The sequence below is a fragment of the Elephas maximus genome, chromosome 16, assembly GCF_024166365.1.
Source record: "Elephas maximus indicus isolate mEleMax1 chromosome 16, mEleMax1 primary haplotype, whole genome shotgun sequence".
Classification (NCBI taxonomy): domain Eukaryota; kingdom Metazoa; phylum Chordata; class Mammalia; order Proboscidea; family Elephantidae; genus Elephas; species Elephas maximus.
The window spans coordinates 69480073-69501097 of record NC_064834.1 but is presented as its reverse complement, the minus strand read 5'-3'; the positions used below and the strand labels follow the sequence as shown (position 1 = coordinate 69501097).

The 21025-nt window shown below is 42.2% G+C and overlaps 1 protein-coding gene across 3 annotated transcripts in view; it reads left to right on the top strand.

Annotated features, from left to right (window-relative positions):
- The first annotated feature begins 888 nt into the window (after positions 1–888).
- CACUL1 (CDK2 associated cullin domain 1) overlaps positions 889–21025 on the top strand; it is a 65163-nt gene continuing 45026 nt past the window's right edge. For all 3 annotated transcript variants that reach the window (XM_049855054.1, XM_049855053.1, XM_049855052.1), the window contains exons 1-3: positions 889–1553; positions 19060–19186; positions 20106–20208. In XM_049855054.1, the coding sequence (XP_049711011.1) occupies positions 1187–1553; positions 19060–19186; positions 20106–20208 (597 nt within the window). In that variant the 5' untranslated portion in view covers positions 889–1186. The remainder of the gene's footprint in view (positions 1554–19059; positions 19187–20105; positions 20209–21025) is intronic.

The following is a 21025-nucleotide window of genomic DNA, read 5'->3' as shown; positions in this document are numbered from 1 at the left end:
GCAACCCTAAACGACAGAATAGAACTGCCCCATAGAGTTTCCAAGGAGCAGCTGGTGGATTCAAACTGCTGACGTAGTTTAGCAGCGGTAGCACTTAACCACTACTCCACCAGGGTTTCCCCTATCGGTATTGAGAATGCAAATTTACCCTGAGGAATGAAAGAAATAATAAAGGCACATATTATTTCTTCTTAGGTCCTTAAGACGCTCACATAATCTCCCATTTGTAGCCAATTTGTGAAATAAGGCAGTAAGCTCGACATTTTTGAAAAAAATAGGGTCTCTGGCCTAAGCGTATCCAGAGGTAGTTAAAAATTGTTAATATCTCAAACGCATTTATTTTTTTCGCCACCCTGCTAAATTTCGGTTTTTATGCTCGGCTTTGAGGGTTGGACCACCAGGGCCGAGGACGGCGTCCGTGAGTAGCTGGAGCAAGGGTAGCCCAGGACAGTACCAATCTGCAACCCGAGGCCTCTTGCGGCTCCCTATCTCCGTCCGCACGCAAAAGCCGAGGCTGCGAGCCCCTCGGCCGTGCCAAGGCCGGTAAAGAAGTTGGGCGTGAGAAAAACATCTCCGAAATGCTAGTCTGTGCTAGACAGAACGAACGCCCAGCTTCGAACGCATCCTCAGGAGCTGGCAGGGCGCCTTGTCGTCGCCCAGGTAACCAGATCTAGAACGCGCGTGCGTAAGCCAAACTCCTTATTACGTGAAGCCGGCCGGGGGCGGGGCCGACCAATGCTCGTTGAGCCCTGCCTCCCCGCCCCTCTCAGCGCACTTCGAGGCGGGGCGAGCCTCTGTCCTATGGCGTGCGGTTGACTCACAGCTCCCGCCCCTCTTCGCTTTACTTTCTCCCGGCTCGTTCCGCGCACCACGTGCCCTCGTGGCCGCTCCCCTCAGCGGCCCTTTGCAACTGCCTGTTGGAAGCTGCTGTAAAATGTCGTGAGGGGCGCCGCCACTTTACGGCTGCCTCTCCCAGATGCGAACCCGGGAGCGCCCGCCGCCGTCAGCCGTGTCTCTGAGAGTCGGCCCGGAGCAGAGTGAGAGAGCCGGTGCGCCGCTGCCCTCTCCGCTGCTCCCGTTCTGGCCTCCGGCGATGTGATCGCGAGGAGGCTGCAGTGCCCGCTGGCCCGGGGCTGAGACGGGCAGCAGGTGTCTGCGAGGCGGGCGGGTGCCGGGGGCCAGCAGGATGGAGGAGAGTATGGAAGAGGAGGAGGGGGGCAGCTACGAGGCGATGATGGACGACCAGAACCACAACAACTGGGAGGCCGCCGTGGGCGGCTTCCGGCAGCCCCCGCCGCCCCCGCCGCCGCCGTCGTCGATCCCAGCCCCTGCCCGAGAGCCCCCGGGAGGGCAGCTGCTGGCGGTGCCCGCGGTGTCCGTGGACAGGAAAGGCCCCAAGGAGGCACTGGCGATGGGGCCGCCGCCACCGCCGGAGTCCAATGGGGTGATCATGATGTTGAAGAGCTGTGACGCGGCCGCCGCCGTGGCCAAGGCGGCCCCTGCCCCCACCCCCAGCTCCACCATCAACATCAACACCTCCACCTCCAAGTTCTGTGAGTCCAGCCCTCCCTCGGCAGTCCTGGCTTTCCTCCTCCCGCCCCGGACGCCGGAGCCGCCCCGCTGCCTTTGTTTCGGGCCTGGGTCTGTCCTCCGTCCCGTCCCCTTCCTCCCCTCCCCGCCCCCTCTCCCGTTTGGTGTCTGCCGGGACCGCCCTGACTTCTTGTGTTACCTGGCCTAGGGGAGCAGCCTGGTGCGCGCACAGCCCCGAGTTCTCCTTCCAGCTCGGTCCTTATCGCAGCTGGCTATCTCTCAACGTTAGGAAGCTCTGTTCTCCTCCGTCCGCCTTTAAAGTTTCCCCCTCAGAGGTGAGGGGGAAATACGGCTGCCCGAGTTTCATTAGGAAGAGGCCCTCAACTTCATTCTTTTCCTGCATCCAGAGGAAAAAAAAAGAAATCTGGCAACAACTTGTGTTCTTGTGCTTTTAGCCAGTCTGCGTTAAACAAGTCAGCAGTTAGAAAGTTGACCTATATCGACACCTCATTCTTTCCCCTCTCCAGTGTCGTCTTCTGCGTCCCAGTAGGGACATGTAGGAGTTACATTTTGAGTGCCACAATACAGGGGAGCTGCGACATCCGTCTTGAAGCTAATAATGTATAAAATCACTTTTCAGAGCCTCCACTCAGACGAGTAAGCCGTTCAGCACGTGTCCAAACCCAAGATTCTGTTAAAAGTTGAGCTTTGTCAGGTTAATGATCTGCCCTAATGCTCTATCACAGGCAGAATCTGGTTTGTAATCCGAAACTGCCCCAACCGGGATGTATATTACACTCGCATAGCCAGGAAAAGAAGTCTGCTTTTGCTTCGAGTGATTTTTTTTTGTGTGTGTGTGAAACTGTGACAGTCGTAGCCGGGTTTTTCTCTATTATTAACTGCGAGTTTGTTTTGAATGGCATCTGGTAAAGCAACTGGAGATTTAATTTCTAGTTACTAATTTTATCAAGCTGCACCATTAATTGCCCAATTAGCTATACAGAAAAAATAACTTTATTCAGATAGTCACAGACTTACACGATGATTTTTGTGGGAACAGCACATAACCTTAATATTTATCTGCCTTCAAGTCACTGCTCTAGTGAAAGACATTCATATACTGTGTAGGCATGGTTGATTAAATTTGTATGTTACTTTTCCTTTATTATGCATACACGAGAATCACGTTTATATGGTATAGTTGGTGTGCCGAAGTCTATGTTGTGAAATCAGACCTTGTACAAAGTGGCAGGGTGACTTACCTAAATGCTGAAGGAACTTGCTTTAGTGCTTAAAGTTCACTTGAAAAGTTAAAAAAAAACAGCGAAATCAAGAACAAAAAGATTTGCCAAGTCAAAAGATTTTTCTTTGGAAAGACAAATAAGCTAGCTAGAACTCTGAAAAAAGTGATAAGAAAAAGATGCAAATAAAGAATGAAAAGCAGGAGATAATTGCAAACATGAGATTTTTTAAAAAAGGGTATTATGAACTGCTATAGGTAATAATTTGAAAGCCAAGATGAAATGTATGAATTCTTAGGGAAATATCAACCGAACATTGGTAGAAGATAGCTTGAACTGACAAATATTTAATAATCTGGAATAGTAGTTAAAGACCTCCTCTTTGAAAAAGCTTGGGCCCAGGTAGTCTTAAAAGAGAGTTTCATCAAATTTAAGTAACGCATAATTCCTTTTTATGAGTTCTGGAAAATAGGAAAAAAAGAGAAAATGCTAAGCTTGTTTTTATGAGGTTAGTAAAATACCAATTCTAAAATTAGATAAGGACAGTATAACCAAAAAACCAAACCTGTTGCCATGGGGTCAATTCCGACTCATAGCGACCCTATGGGACAGAGTAGAACTGCCCCATAGAGTTTCCAAGGAGCACCTGGTGGATTCGAACTGCTAACCTGCGAACTGCCATAAGAAGAGGAAATTATAGGTCTGTTTCATTTATTAGCACAGATATGAGAGTCCTACACAAAATATTAGCTTATCAGCTCCAACAATACGTTAAAAGAATCATGATCCGTAGAGCTTGTCTTAGGAATGTAAGCATGGTTCAACATCTTTTAACTTATTAAGTTGGTAGATTAAAGGAGAAATACTATTGATATTGTAAAATAATTTGATAACTTCCAGCACGTATTTATGAAAAGGAGCCCTGGTGATGCACTGGTTAAGCATTCGGCTGCTAACTGAGAAGTTGGCAGTTTGAACCCAGTAGCCACTCCGAGGGAGAAAGACGGTGCTTCCGTAGAGATTACAGCCTTGGAAACCCTACAGGGCAGGTCTGCTCTGTCCTATAGGGTCACTATGAGTGAGAATCGCCTCACTGGTAATGGGTTTTTTATTTATAATAAAAGCTCTTAGCACACTAGGAGTACAAGATAACTGCACAAAGGTAATTACCAAAAACCTACAGCAAATAATAATACGTCTGGAGAAATTTGAGAGACAGTCACTCTGAGATTGGGAACAAGATGAGGACGTTCCGTCACTACTATTTAACGTGGTCCCAAGCCCTGGTGACGCAGTGGTTAAAGAGCTTGGCTGCTAACCATAAGTTTGGTGGTTCGAACCCACCAGCTTTTCTTCCAGAGGATGTGCCAATCTGCTTCCGTAAAAGAGTACAGCCATGTAAACTCTATGATGGCAGTTCTGCTCTGTCCTATAGGCTTGCTATGAGTCAGAATTGACTAGATGGCAGTGGGTTTGGTGGTGCAGTGGTTAAGCACTAGACTGCTAACTGAAAGGTCAGTGATTCAAACTCACGAGCCACTCCTCAGGAGGAAGATGTGGCAGTGTGCTTCCCTAAAGGTTTAGCCTTGGAAACCCCGTGGGGCAGTTTTACTCTGCCCTATAGGGAGTTGGAATCCACTCAGTGACAGTTTTGTTTTTGGTTTTTAAGAAAAGTCCTGGCTAGCACTACAAAGGGGAAAAGTAAGAGGTATGAGGTTTGAAAGGAAAAGGTAAAACTTGTTATTTGCAGATAATATAATCACCTACCTAGAAAAACCATTAGAATCAGAGAAACTGTTAGAACTAAGTTGAGCAAGGTTGCTGAATTTAATATCAGCCTATAAAACTTAATATTTACTGCACTAGCAATATCCAACTAGTAAAGATAATCAAAAGTAAATATTGTATACAATAACAACAAAACTGTAAAGTATCTAGGAATTAACTCAAGCATGCACAAGAGCTGTAAGGTGAAAACTTCAAAACCTTAATAAGGAATGAAAAGAGGATCTAAATAAATGGCAAGATTTTCTGTGCTCTTGGATAGGATTACTTATTATGATAAGGATGTCATTTTTCTCCATTTTAATTTATAAATTCAATGTAAATGTGATAAAAATTCTGGTGGTTTTGTCTGATAACCTAAATCTAAAGTTTATATGGTGGAATAATGTTTGTGAATAGCTAAGTCAATCTTGAAAATCTGTTTTGGGGAGGCTTTCCCTATTAGAAGTTAAGATAATATTTTAAGGCTAGTAATAAAAACTGTGGTATAAGTGCAAAAATAGAAAAATAGAACAATGGAGCAAATTAGAGAGCAGAGTCTGACCTGTGTATATATGGAAACTTAAGATATTAAGATGGTGCCAAAAATCACTGGAGAAAGGAGGCATATGGTATTAGGGAAAATGGCTCACTATATGTAGAAAAAATAAAGGTAGCACCATAAATGGGGTAGACTTGATAGATTAAAGACCTAAGTGTGAATGGAAAAACTATAAAGTTAATAGAAGACAATATAGAAGAAGCCCTTTCCCTCGGGATAGGCAAGGACTTAAAGCTTCAGAAACTTGTTGTTGTGTGCCGTCAAACTGATTCCGAGTCAGCGACCCTAGACCCTGTAGAACACAGAATTTCCCCACAGGGTTTCCAAGGCTATAAGTCTTTACGGAAACAGATCACCAAATCTTTTTTCTCTTGGAGCAGCTGGTGGGTTTGAGCTGCCGACCTTTTGGTTAGCAGCTGAGTGCTTAACCATTGTACCACCAGGTCTCCTTTCAGAAGCTTATAAGGAGAAAAATTAATGACTTTGATTATATAAGAATTAAGGATGTTCACTCAGCAAAAGTCAGATGAACGAATGAGACTTTTTCAGTGCCTGAAACTATAAGAAATTAATATCCAGAGAATACCAGGGGCTACACCTCAGCAAGAAGGCAGCAACCTCTGTAGAAAAATAGGCAAAGACTTAATAGGTAGTTACAGAATAGAAAATCCTAACAGGCATAGAAAGAGATGTTTGAAATCACTAATAGTCAGAGACAAAGCAGTAATGGAATGTCTCCACCTATTATGCATTGAACCCTTTGCCACTGAGTTGATTCTGATTCCTAGAGACCTTATACTACAGAGTAGAACTGCCCCCATAGTGTTTCCAAGGTCGTAAATCTTTACAGAATCCAACTGTCACTTCTTTCTGCCACAGAGTGGCTGGTGAGTTTGAACCACCGACCTTTGGATTTGCAGCCAAGAGCTTAGCCACTGTGCCACTAGGGCTCCTTAGACTGGCAAAAATTAGAAAGTTGGATAATGCCAAGTGTTGGTGGGGACATGGGGTTATAAGAGAATTCGATTGTGGGAGTAAGAATGTAGTGGACCTTTGGGATGGTAAGATGCTCAAGGTCCCTGTAGACCAGATAATGAAAGATAGCGGGAGTGTTACTGTAGTGCTGGGCTATGACGGCGAAGGTGCACTGCTGGAAGGTGAAAACAGCTTCTGATCTCCACTTTTGAAATAGAGAAGAAAACTTTCGTTAGCTTAGGGGATGAATACTAGGTGGTAGGGACACTGTTGATTTATCCTAGTAAAGAGACTGTAGAACAGCAACTAAGATCAGAGTCACCACTTGATTGGGTTTACTATAATTTACAGTTGTTTTTCGAGATCTGTCTCTTCTGCACTGGCCAAATTGGCTAATGAAATTAGAATGTCATAAGAGTCATCATCTCTGTATTTTTCAAGTCTAATGAAGGTGGTGGTACTCTGCAGTTCCCCAGGAATATGCTGCTGTTTCGGGTTATGGGGCAGCTCTAGAGGATTCCATTTGGCCCTTCCTATGCTGATACCTTACTCCATGGGTCAGAGAGTCACTAACTGCATTCAGGAGCTGTAGAAATTACACTCTGGGTCCATGGATCTACTGGGCCTACTGTGCAATGAACAGAGGCCAAAACACCATTTATCACATGACCTCCATAAGTACCTAATTGCTTTACTGCAGTGACTTTCTGGTCCCTGAGAGCTAGTACAGCTTGGAGCCAGTGTTGAATAATCTCTGGAAAGTCTGAGTGATTCCGTTTGCCAAGTGCATCGTCCCCCTGATAAATAGCTGCATGTTGTGTTCGGAAGGATCAGGAGGAAGACTTTAAATATTTTCTTAAAGCACTTTTATAGGGTTTTTTTGTCAGTGGAACTATCTTCTCCTTTATTTTACATACTATTTGTTTAACTTTATGAGAAGCTGCCAAACTTTCCCAGAGTGGTTGTACCGTTGTACATTCCCACCAGCAATGTATGAGACTGTCAGTTGCTCCACATACTTGTTGATTCTTGTACTGGCTAGGCTTCATATTCTTGGTATTGCCAGTCTTTTTAATTTTAGCATTTCTAGAGGGTTAGTAGTGATAACTCATTGTGGTTTTATTTTGCATTTCTCCTTCACGTGTGCTTTTGGCCTTTTTTTCTGGTGACCTGCTTCTGAAAGATCAGCCATTGAAAACCCTGTGGAGTACAGTTTTACTCTGAGACATGGGGTTGCCTTGAGTCCAAGCTGATCCCGTGGCAACTGTTTTGATTTTTCTTTTTGGTCACTGAGTCCAGTTTCAGTTAACTGAGCAGAATATTGGAACCATACCTAGCTTCTTGAGATTGTACAGTGAATAAAGAGTCTTTAATAAGTGTAACCCTTTTGATCAATTCAGTCTTATCTAAAATTCTGTTTGTTCCTTTCTCATTTGGCACCCTCAGAATTCACTTCCACGTGTATTCCCCAGATTTCTGCCAACATAAGGTGGTGGAGTCTTGTAGTTCTTTTGGAATGTAAGCTGTTGCCTGTTTATTTAGGTTTGGTACTTTTTCCTACAGAACATCTGGTTTTAATTGGAGGTCTAGAGGCAGTGATAGCTGCTTGGAGTTAAAGCACGAGGACAATATGCATTTCCTCCCAAGGTTTCAGGTGATATCATTGAGCGTCTTTGCTTAAGTCTTGACTTGGCTTCAGTACCAAATTCTGCTTATCAGTCACAGTTCGGTGTAAGAAACAGAAACTACTCTAGGTATCCAAAGCAAGAAGGAACTTTAATACAAGAAATTAGGTGCTTATAAATCACTGGAAAGGTTTGAAGGTGTAGAAGTTAGCAAAGCTACTCTACTGAGGCTGCATTCCAGTGGCCAAGAAGCTCCTGCCGCTGCTGTCATGGTGCCATTCTTATTTCGTCACAACTGCCTCCTTCATCCATGGAGTTGGTGACCAGATACTGCAACTTGGAGTTTGCCACAAATGCGCAGACCTCTAACCTTAACTTGTCAGAACCAGCAGCAGCAACAATATGTTTTTTTGCCTTACTTTGGCCTCCCAAATCTCACTCAAATGCAAATTATTGGTGGAACTTACCAAGTATGACATTATTAAACTTAACTTTCCATTCAACTTTAGTCAGTTTTCTATGATAAGAACTCCACAATCTCAGGAGCTTAACAGAACAACAAAGGTTTATTTCTTGCTTATGTTACATGTTAGTAGCTGAGAGTTTACAGTGACTTTGCTTTACATGCTTTCTCATTTTGGGACCCAGCGTGAAGAGCAGCTCTTTCTGAGTCATATCGTTCTTGGCAGAGGGAAAGAGAAGAGTAGACAGAAACACAAAATGGCTTTTAAGGCTTCTGCTCGGATGTGGCGTATGTCACATCTGCTCATATCACATTGGCCAAAGGAAATCACGTGGCCAAGTCCAGTGTCGGTAGAGTGGGGTGTATAGTTTAATAGGAGGCCCTGCAGGTTACCTGCAATGGCTTGTGATGTTTAATCCTCTCACAAGAAGAGAAGGTAGATAGTTAAGAACGATAATAATAGCCTGCCACCCAGTTCCTGTGATGCAAGAAGGTACATCAGAGGGTGGGAATGTCAACTGAATGGCAATAGACCACATCTAGAATACATGTAAATTAAAAAAAAAAAAAAAAAAGAATGCTTCCTTGTCTGAACGTGTTGGGGATAAGGGCAGGTGGGTGTGGCGTATGAGCATAAAAGTCAATACATACGTATGTATGTAGGTGCAGGTTGTTCCTGACTTCCGATGTATTTGAGTTATCATGAGCTGAACTTATGACTGTCTTTTTTTTTGTACATCTTATTGTTAGTACACTTTCCTGGAAGGAAGTTACAGGAAAATGCATGAAGGGGATATGGAAATATTGCAGAATTATGTGAACACGCTGCAAGAGATCAGTGGAAGAATCATCCATATGGCAAGAACACCGAATTTAGAACTTGATACCACTGATGTGGAACAGCTCATAGATCACAAAGAAGGGGGATTGACAGATCAGGACTTCATGGATTTTGAAGAGAAAAGAAATGCTGAAGAAGAAAGAAAGAATGGTGAAGAGGAAGGAGAGAAGTTATCAAAAATTTTTTACAGTGAAAGGATTAGCTGGATTTTTTTTCTAAACTAAAGCAGGGGCTTCAGTTGCTTGAAAACATGGTCCCAAATGCTTACGCTTTCCTAAAATCCATAGGCAGATACGGGAAGCAGTGAGATGTTACCGTGAAATGTATGAAGAAAAAAAAGGATTATAACAAACATCTCTCACTAATTTTTTGACTAGAAACTATCCCCACATCCCCATTTCCAAGAATAATCCAGATGATCCAGAACCTTCCATAATTAGAGTTATTACTGCAACTGACAAAATGCCAGCATCATCTAATTCTTCTTCATCATTGGAGTAAATATGATTTGTGTATCTTTTTATGTATGTATATATGTATTAAAATAGGTCTGTAAGTTTATATGTAATGTTTCCAACCCGCAAAGTCAAAGATCAGATTTATAAAGATACTGATAATAAAAGGCAATAACCATGAAAACTAAAAAAAAATTTTAAAAATGAGGTATTTGACTTATGTCAGAACTGACTTATGGAGTCGTTGGAATGGAGCCCCTGTGGTAAATCCGGAACTATCAGTGTTTATATAAATGGATTTTTTAAACTATTTTTTAAAATAGTGGTTAAAAGTATATATAACAAACATTTGCCAATTCAGCAATTTTTACATGTACAGTTCAGTGACATTGGTTGTGTTCGTCCTGTTGTGCAGTCATTACCACTATCCTTTTCCAAATTGTACCACCACCATTAACCAAAAATGAATCCCTTTTTCTCCCTCTTTCCCACCCCTGGCAACTACTAATAAGCACTGGTCTCTATATATTTGCCGACTTCATATAAGTGGAATCGTGATATTTGTCCATTTGTGACTTATTTCACCCAGCAAAATGTTTTCAAGGTTCATCCATGTTGTAGCATGTATCAGAACTTCATTTTTTCCTTATGGCTGAGTAATATTCCATCATATGTATACAGTCCATTGTGTTTATTCATTCATCTGTTGATGGACATTTGGGTTGTTCGAACCCTTTGGCTATTGTGAATAGTGCTGCAGTGAACATTGGTACATAGGTTTCTGTTTGTGTTGTTGCTTTTAATTTTTGGGGGTGTATTTTTTTTTATACCTAGGATTTGGATTGCTGGATCATATGGTTGTTCTATGTGTAACTTCTGAGGAACTGTTAAACCTGTTTTCCACAGTGGCTGTACCATTTTGCAATTTGACCAGCAGTGAATGAGGGTCCAAATTTCTCCACATCCTTGCCACTATTTTCCATTGTTGTGATCATAGCCATTCGAGTGGGGGTGAGGCGGTATCTCATTGTAGTTTTGATTTGCATCTTTTTTAATGTGGTGTAGTGATTAAGTGCTACGGCTGCTAACCAAAGGGTCGGCAGTTCAAATCCACCAGGCGCTCCTTGGAAACTGTGGGGCAGTTCTGCTCTGTCCTGTAGGGGCGCTATGAGTCGGAATCGACTCGACAGCACTGGGTTTGGTTTAGTTTTTTTTGGTAATGACTAATGACATTGAGCATCTTTTCATGTGCTTCTTGGCCATTTGTATACCCCCTTTGGTGAAATGGGTATTCAAGTCCTTTGCTCATTTTTTTGATTGGGTAGCCTTTTTGTTGTTCAGTTGTAGGAGTTCTTTGTATATTAATGATATTAAATCTTTATCAGGTACATGGTTCCCCAAATTTGTCTCCCAATCTGTAGGTTGTCTCTTCACTTTGGCGATAAAGTCTGTAATTGACTTGATCTTTTTTTTTTTTAATTATTTTGTATCGGGCTTTAAGTGAAAGTTTACAAATCAAGTCAGTCTCTCATAAAAAAGTTTATGCACACCTCGCTATTCACTCCTAATTGCTCTCCCCCAATGAGACAGCACGCTCCTTCCCTCCACTCTCTCTCCTTGTAGTTGACAGGGTCTATACTGACTGATGATAATGTGCCATGATCTGAGAAGAGTTAATTACTCAACTCTGTGTCCCAGAGGTTCTGTCCCCCAAGTGAACGAAAGCTTCACAGTGTTTTTAATTGAACCCGATGAAATTATTTTGTTTTTTAAATTAACTGACTCAAAAGTGGGTTAAAAACTCACTTTTGAATTGAATGAAATGTTACCTGGTTTTATTATATGTCTTAAATAAAGTTGCCCTTTATTTGATCATGTCCTGTCTGCCAGTTTTGCAGGTGGGTTGACCCTTTTACAACTGGATCAGTTAACGCATTCAGGATGTCTGCAGCATCCATGGTGGTTGCTTGGCATTTTCTTGCCTTCCAGCTTAGTGGAGTTTTGCTGCAGCAAGCATCATGGTGATACTCATCCGCTGGCCAAATTCCAGGACCTCATTGGGATCTTGTGTTGTCGTTTATTGACATGTATCACACAAAGTGACATTGATGAATCAAACTGTAAGAGAAAGCCATGGTAATGTTTATAGAAGTTCCGGTCCCAAATCCCTAAAGAAAATGAATGCCGTTTGCTTCCTCATAGACAATACGTAGCCACATTATAAACTTAACCAACCAGCTAACCAACCCCATTGCCACTGAGTCAATTCCGACTCATAGTGACCCTATGGGACAGAGTAGAACTGCCTCAGTGGTTTCCAAGGAGCGCCTGGTGAATTTGAACTTGTCAGTATCCTTTTGTAATGTGTCTTGGCAGGGCGAACTGGCTTATTTATTTTTCTTTCTACTTTTATGACCATTTGGCTATTAATGTCTGTGGACAGAGTTGTAGAGATCTATAATTTGTAGTTGTAGGGGTGCCGCCTAGACATAAATGGCATTTTATGCAATAAATATTTAGTGTTTTTTGTATGCCAAGGTAATATTTTTAGCCTCTGGTGTTGAATGAGACAGTTTAGTGTGGGAGATGACAGACAATTATGATATGTTATGGTTAAGTGCTATAATAAAGTTATATAATGTACATGGTAGCACAGAGGAAAGCAAGATGAGTTTTGTCTTTGCAGGGCCCTAGGTTGCAGGGTGGTGGCAGGGTTATGTCATGAAAGGTTTCTCTGAAGAAAGGTTATTTGATCTAGAATTGTTAATGTACAAGCTCCATCCCTGGACAATGACTTTGCCATGTTATTATTATATTCCCAGTGTCTTAAGAAGTGCCTGCTAAGTGGTAGGTGCTTGGTAAATATTTATTGTATTGAAAGGGGCAAAAAAAAAGAATTTTTATGAAGATGAATAGCAGTTTGCCAGGAGCTCAGGGGATGGGTGAGAAGAGAATTCCTTGCGGAGTGGGCAGCCTGTCCCAAAGACCCAGAGTTGAAATTATTTCTGGAATGTTGAATGTCAGGAGGGAGTGGCACCAGTTAAATCTGGATAGATAGAAAGGGTTAGATTGTGAAGGGCACGACATGTTAAAGAGGTAGGATTTTCTTTAGAAATGGGAGCGCTTAAGAGCTACGGGCTGCTAACCAAAAGGTCAGCAGTTTGAATCTACCAGGCGCTCCTTGGAAACCATGTGGGGCAGTTCTGCTCTGTCCTGTAGGGTCGCTATGAGTCTGAACCAACTCAACGGCGACGGGTTTGGTTTGGTTTTGGAAGGATATTAAGTAATCAACTTGATAAAAATTGTTTTGGTGTATTAGATTAGAGAGGAATGAAAATGGAGGTTTAGAGATTAGTTAAAAGGTCATGAGTATTGTAGACTACACTAGAGATGATGATCTGAACAAAGAAAGTATTGGAAAAGAGGAGGTTTCAGATTTTGGAAATATTTAGGGTCTGTTGTTAGTTGCTGTTGAGTCAATTCCATCCAACTGATGATGACCCCACATGTGCAGAGTAGAACCGCTCCATAGGTTTTTTTAGTTTTTGTTTTTTGCTCCATAGGGTTTTCAAGGCCATGACCTTTTAGAAGCATATTACCAGGCCTGTCTTCTGAGGTGCTTCTGGGTGGTATTGAACCGCCAGGCTTTTAGCTAGTAGTTGAGTGCTTAACTGCACCACCCAGGGACTAGAGGCCAGAAAATCTGGGGGTGAGTGAGGGAAGAGTAAGAATCAAGATTGCTGATTTGGATGACTGAATGGATGGCATTGCCTTTGACTTAGATATGGGAGGAGTAGAGGTGTCCACTGAAAGCTGAAAGTCAGTGGAGCAGTTGCTTCAAATTGCCAAGGAAAAATTATTTTAATTAAGAATCCTCTATCTTTAGAGTAGACCAAACGTGAATTAGTAATGCTTATTATAATTTCTATTATAATTATGGAAACCCTGGTGGCATAGTGGTTAAGTGCTACGGCTGCTAACCAAGGGGTCGGCAGTTCAAATCTGCCAGGTGCTCCTTGGAGACTCTGTGGGGCAGTTCTGCTCCGTCCTGTAGGGTCGCTATGAGTCGGAATCAACTCGACGGCACTGGGTTTTTTATTATAATTTCTGCGTATATTTTCCCCTTCTGCCACATCACTGGGTGGGTTCGAACTACCAATCGTTAGGTTAGTAGTCAAGTGCAAACCGTTTGTGCCACCTAGGGACCTTTGATATTCCATAGATACCTTAAAATGTGTGACTCAACACCAGCAGAAATAGCTAAAAGAATTCAAAACGATTGACTCTGGGTAACAGGTTTGGGAATGGGGAAGGGCGGAGCAGGGGGCTGTTGGTTCTCATGTTCCTTTTTATACGATGACTTTTATTAATAAGCAAAAAGAACCAAAAGGAGTACCTAGTAGGGGTGATATTGCCTCATATGCGTGCGAAAGCTGCACGGTGAAAAAGGAAGACTGAAGAAGAACTGATGCATTGATTTATGATGTTGGCAAAGTGTATTGAATATACGATGGACTGGCAGAAGAAGAAACAGATCTGTCTTGGAAGAAGTACAGCCAGAATGCTCCTTGAAAGCGAGGGTGGCGAGACTACATCTCACATACTTTGGACAGGTTATTAAAAAAAAAAAATTAGGAGGGACCAATTCTTGGAGAAGGACATCATGCTTGGTGAAGTAGAGGGTCAGCGAAAAAGAGGAAGACCGTTAATGAGATGGATTAATACGGTGGCTGCAACAATGGATTGAAACGTAGCAGTGGTCGTGAGGATGGCGCAGGACTGGGCAGTGTTTCGTTCAGTTACTCGTGGGGTCGCTATGAGTCAGAGCTGACTCACTGGCACCTAATGACAACAACAACAGTAAGGATGAACTAGTTTGTTTTAGTCTGTGCAAAATCAAATATGATTGAACCTTTAATTCTGTAAAAATGGCTTGGGGGAGGCGTGTCTGATCTCCTCCAACCCCACAATGGGGAAGGAGAATCAAGATCAGCAGCCCAAGGCTGATTCCTGTGAGGTGGAAGTCAGACATGTCTCCTTTCTCTGCTGTCTCTGTCAGTTCTGACACCCCCTGTCCCTCCCACAGCATTCTCAACTAGGCTTGATAATTCATTGCAATGGGCATACAGAACTCTGAGACCATACTCACAATTATGGGGTTTATTAGGGAAGCAACAGTTAGAATTCAGGCTCAGGAACACTCAGGATACAGTTCTTCCATCAGGACAGCCTCTTCCCAGCCATGCACGCAGGCACACCTCTCCCTGGGCCTCGGTCTTTCTCTCTCCATGGGCGGGGAAGCCGCCCAGTCTCTGCTGCTGGGTCTCTCCTTCCTTGGTGGTGGGCTCTTTCTGCTCTGGAATTGGCTCTCTTTTAAGGCGAAACTGACCAATCCGTTTGGTAGGTCACAATTAGTCTATCACACAGTCACCTGGGTGGGAGTTACAAGCCGACTGGCTAGAAAGGCCACACCCAAAAATAATTAATGGCACCGCAAATTCTAAAATTACTAATAAGTGGTGTGTCTTGAACTATTTTTATATTAAGCATTTGCTTAGACTTTTATTAAATTAATTCATTTCACAGGCATTTATTGAGTACTTACCATGTGCCAGGCACTGTTTGGAGTTGGGGCTCAATGCAGTGAATTTCTCTTCCATGGGTTTTATGTCTTGTTTGAGGTAGATCGACAATAAAATAATAGTATGTCAGATTTTGATGAGTTCTTCGGATACAAACGTATGAGAGTTGTACATATTTATTCCTGCCTGGTACACATTCCAGGAGCCCTGGTAATGCAGTGGTTAAGCACTTGGCTGCTCACTGAAAGGTTTGCAGTTCGAACCCACCAGCTGCTCTGCAGAGAAAGATGTGGCAATCTGCTACTGTAAAGACGACAGCCTTGAAAACTCTTTGGGGCAGTTCTGGCCTATCCTGTAGGGTTGCTGTGTGTTGGAATTGACTCCACGGCAGTGGCTTTGGTTTGGGTGCAAATTCCTAATAGTTTCCTGTTTATTAGGAACCTGATAATATTTCCTGAATCTTCAATTCCAGCTATATCATGTGTTGTAGACTTTTAGTAAAGGCCAATTCAACTACATTCTCAGTAGGACTTAGGTTGTATGAGCTTGTCAGCTTATAAACAGGTTTCTAGGTTTAAACCAGGTGGCATGATGTATTTGGAGCCGTACACAGAGTTTTACAATTTGTTGAACTTGAATATTCGTCTAGAGAGCACATGCCTTCTCCAGTTCACGGAAGCCCGCCCCACTCTTTTATTTTCTTGTATGAGGCCTGCTTTATTTTTTTTGTGTTAACCACATGGGCCTTCAGGCATTTGCATTTTAGTGCCTTCTTTAAACAGATTTTAAAAGCAGAACATTATTTTCAAGCTGGAAAATCTAGCCTAGCTAAAATTTAGTACTTAAATGATAAATTTCATTTCTGTTTCACTTCCCATGCTTTGATTCTTACTATTTGCTGATGCTGCATATTACATTCAGAAAAGGTATTAACTCTTTAAAAGGGAAGGAGCCCTGGTAGTGCAATAGTTAAATGTTTGGCTGCTAACTGAGAGGTTGCTGATTCAAAGCCACCCAGCGGCTCTGTAGGAGAAAAGACCTGGCATCTGCTCCCATGAAGTTTACAGCCTAGGAAACCCCAGTTTTACTCTATCCTGTAGGTCCCTGTGAGTTGGAGTGGACTTGAGGGCGCACAGAAACATCTAAAAGGTGAAATTTAAGGAATTCTTTAGCTCACTAGAAATCTGTATGTACTATTTAACCACTTGTAATGCACTTTGAGAAAAGCCTGGGGATTGTATGTGAAATTCTGAGCTTTTTAATTTTTCCCTTTTGGTTATCATGTTAGCTAGCAAGCAAGATTAGCTGAATTAGTTTCCTTTTTCTTTTTTTAAGCAAAATAAATACGGGAACATGTGTATTATATAACATATGTACAGTTACAGAATGGAAATAGACACAGCGTTTTTGGATGAGAAAATAGGCTTTAAGATTCTCTACTGTGACTCACTTACGCCTTTTTCATTTTCAAGACTTCAAAGATATTTAAAAGCAGAGCGTTAAAAAAAATGCCACGTGCTTGCAGTGCTATGTGAAAGATACTAGAAAGGCACCAGCAGTCTCTGCTTGTGTAGTGGGACTTCATCCTGCAGGTGCAGGACTTCACACTTGAGCGTATGTTTCCTCCTCCTTCATGTCTTTGACTTGGTAATTTGCTAAACTGGGAAGCCTGTCCTTGAGAAGTAGGCCTGCTCCCCAGCAGCAGATATGTTGTTAGCTGTTGTCAAGTTCGTCCCAACTCTTGGTGACCCCATTGCACAACTAAAGGAAATGCTGCCCGGTCCGATACCATAACAGTGATTGGTTGTGGATCAGACAGTTGTGATCCGTAGAGTTTGCAATGGTTGATTTTCGGAAGTAGGTTGCCAGGTCTTTCTTCCTACTTCATCTTAGTCTGGAAGTAACAGTGGTCTGCTTTACCTCAGTCTTCTTCATTTTAAGGAACAGCAGTCCTGTCTTTGGTGCCCATGTCAAAAACCCCGGAGTCATCCTTGACCCCTCTCTCACATCCCACGTGCAGTCCATCAGCAAAACTTGTTGACTCTACCTTTAAAATACATTCGGAATCTGGCCTCTTCCTTTCACCCTCCTGGGCACCACCTGGTCCAGTCTCCATCACCCCACAGCTTCCTGACTTTGCTTACTTCCTTTGGTTTACTCTCACCAGAGCAGCCGGAGTGATCCATGCAAAACCTGAGTCAGGTCATGTCACTCCTCTGCTCAAAACCCTCCAGTGGCCCCATCACACTCAGAAAAAGCCAGTCTTTCCAATGGCCTCTGAGGCCTCCCGTGATCTGGCTTCCCTTCTAGCTATTCTACATACCTACCTGTCTGTTGGTGCACGTACAGTTCCTTTTGTCTTTAGCTTTTTATCTAGTCAAAATACTCCTTTCTTCTCCATTCTCTTCAGTGTCAGACGATTCACTCATAAATTAGTTGAATTCGTTTGTCACAATTTGCATTTCATCTTTCCTCCTACATCCTGGTTGACTTTTTAAAATTTACATACAATAAATCCACTTTTATTGTGTACAATTCTGTCAGTTTTGACAAATGCACAGAGTGAATCATCCAATACCACATTTCCAAACAGAACAGTTCATTGCCCTAAGACTTCCCCCAGGCTACCCCTTTTTAGACAGCCCTTCTCCCCACCTTCCAGCCCCTGGCAACCACTCATCTGTTTTCCTCTTTAGTTTTGCCTTCTATCAGTGTTATTTAAATTGGGGCCGGGCTTCTTTTGCTTTGCAAAGTACATTTAAGATCCTTTAAAGTTGTGTGAATCCATAGTTCATTCCTCAAGTGTCGTTTTCAATAAATTTAATTTTTGAAAAAGTGAATTGGTTTTTTAAAAAATTGCCTAAAGCATAGTGTAGGTGGTATGCAGATAGGAGAAAAGTCTTGAAAGATACCTGAACGACTAAGGTTTGGAAATTGGTGATGATGTGATAGAAAAATTCAAGGTAAAGGCTTTCTTTTACCCAGCACTTCAGTCAATAATTGGCCCTGTATTCTGGGGGAAGTCACTTAACCTCTCTGATCCCCTAGTTCTGGTAAAAGAAATATTAAAATACCTGATCTGGTAGTCACTAGCTCCTTTCCCCTGGGGTAGCAGTGGTTCCTAAGACATAGGATGTTTTAGGTAGCTCTGTGAATATTTGCATCTCATTGTTGTGAAATAGTGTCACCTGTGTATTTCAGAGTTAGGACTAGAAGATAGAAATGCTTTATAAAACCTATACCCATTGCCGTTGAGTTGATTCTGACTTACAGCGACCGTATGGGACAGAGTAGAACTGGCACATAGGGTTTCCAAGGAGCCGCTGGTGGATTCTAACTGCCAACCTTTTGGTTAGCAGCCTGAGGTCCTAACCACTGAGCCACCGGGGCTCCTGTAAAAGAGCCAGCCAGTAGGAAAGAGGTGAGCCTTTGTTGTAAGGCTCTAGTTCCTTGGCTTTTTTTTTTTTTTCCTGTTGAGCCTAAGTCAGAGCTGTAGGCATGTCAAGGACGTACTGGGGGTGCCATAGATCTCAGCAAGTTTTCTAGCGACCTCTTTTGTTACTGTACTATTTAGACTTTAATCCCCATAGTCCTATCCTTAGGTAGATTTTCCTGGGAGTGTCTGTAAAGGTTGATTGTTGGGGCTCCTAGTTCCTCAGAACCTTATCAAATGGCAGCATGTATTTGGGGGTCAGTGCACGTTTGAGACTGTTCCACTAGTGTCAGAAGCTCATGGAAAACGGGATAGGAAGCCAGTGATAATTAGCTGTTGGGCTTTTCTTTTCAAAGATGGGCGGATTCATAGTAATTCCTTTTAAATCGTGATTCATGGCTGCTTAAAATCCTTGTCCAGGTGGCTTTTTTACTGACATAGAATAGTAATGGAGCTGTATTTAGGTGCTAGAGTATTGATGTCAAATCAGAGAGTAAATGGAAGGAATTTGAGAGCTCCAAGTTGCTAAGATTTGTGTTTCTTTTACATGTGGCACGTAGTAATGTTTATTTTACCTTTTACTTTTAGTAATGAATGTTATAACTATTGAAGATTATAAGAGCACATACTGGCCAAAATTGGATGGTGCCATAGATCAACTTTTAACCCAGAGTCCTGGTGACTATATCCCTATATCCTATGAACAGATATACAGGTAAGTCAAGATTTAGTTTTCCTGAGTTTGAAAGGGTATGTTAAGGTTTACTGCAACTTGAATGATGACAATATGTATAATATAATATATAATACATAAGATGAGGCTCTGTAAATATTTATATACCCCACACTTGTGGATTGGAGGTTTGATTCATACTTTTTGCTTCGAAAGTGATTTGCAAATCAAGATAAACTCCACTTGTCTAGACATCAGACTTCCTGCCACCTCAGCTTTCCACCTGCAAACGCTGTGGAGGTTAAGTGAAAAAGGCAAGACTGTCGTGAAGAATCTGGCACAAAAATACATATTATTAGTCTCCCAGGGAGACCCAACTTAGTCCATGGATGCTTATTGACACACCGTTCTAATAAGCTTTGATTGTTGTGTCCCCAGCTCTTGGTAAATGGAAGGAAGCAGTAAATTAGTGAAGAACTGGGGTGGAATATGAGATTAGCACAGTCACAGAAGGGGAAGTGACAACTGTGTTGCTCCAAACAACTGATGTGCAAAGAGGTAATATTGCAAACATTTTTGCAAGTTAGATACTTTTTTCTCTACAGATTATAGCTCTTGCTTCCTTATTTTGCCACTCAAAAAACAGCCAATGAGCTACTGAGAACCTGGTTTATGAGTAGCTGCCATATTCAGACCCTCAGATCCTTACTCGGTACTAGATTGTCTACGACTGACTCAACGTGTAAGAGGTGACTCGAAGTAGATTATTTGCAGCTGGTGGTAGTATCGCTTTTATCTGAAAACTGATTGGGGGAGGGGAAAGCTTTATTTGAAAGTTGTGGCGGGTCACTTTTTTTAGGCCTAAATTATTTATTTGACCAGTGGTTGTATACAGGAAGTGTGCTTTAACCAGAGGTTAAGGGCTTTGTTGTTGACTTTGTTTTTGTTTGTTTTTTCACAGTTGCGTGTATAAATGTGTATGCCAGCAGCACTCAGAACAGATGTACAGTGATCTGATTAAAAAAATAACTAATCACTTAGAGAGAGTCTCAAAGGAGCTGCAGGTAAAGAACTAATTGTATTGATTTTTGCTTTCTTGGGATTTTCTGACTGACTGGAATTAGCCTATATAATATACATTTGGAAACTTGTTAATTTGATGATGATATAAATCCAGGGATGTTTTCTAGATGAATGTTGACCAAATCTTGTACCTGCTAATCTTTGGTATAGATTATTAACTTGGAAATTTACCATAAATTATAAAAATTTCTAAATTGAATGCTCCAGACCTTAAACTGTCATCCCAGCTGTGAAATCTGGGGGCAAGCTATAGAAAATACTCTGTTTAAGGGAACATTTGGCTTCTGGACTCCCCTCCTCCCCACGCTCTCTGGCTCAGTGAAGCTTCCAGTACTTGAAGGTCAGGGGCTATCTTTATGCCAGGGCCGGATCACATTTTAGTTCTGGTGCAGAAGTAACGTGATGTCTAGAAAAGTCACTTAGCAGTAGATTTCCAGGGTCCACACCACATGCGGGAGGTGCCCCAGCAATTCTGGGATAACCACACTTTCTAGCAAGGGGTGAGGAGTGTTTGGGCTTAGATAATTATTCCTCACTTACCTTGTGGTCTGAGGTATGTTAGTCTTTTTTACCCCAAGCAACTGTTGTGCTAAGTACCTTTTTTAAAAAAATTATATCCAGAGCTGTGTTTTATCATAGCCAGATAAATACTTTTCCTTTTGTTAGTGTAAATTGTTCTCTTCATCTTATACGTCTAAATGTAAGATCTTTATTCGTTCAACAAATACATTTTATGCCTAGATAAAAACCAAAACCAAACCCACTGCCTCGAGTCGATTCCGACTCATAGCGACCCTA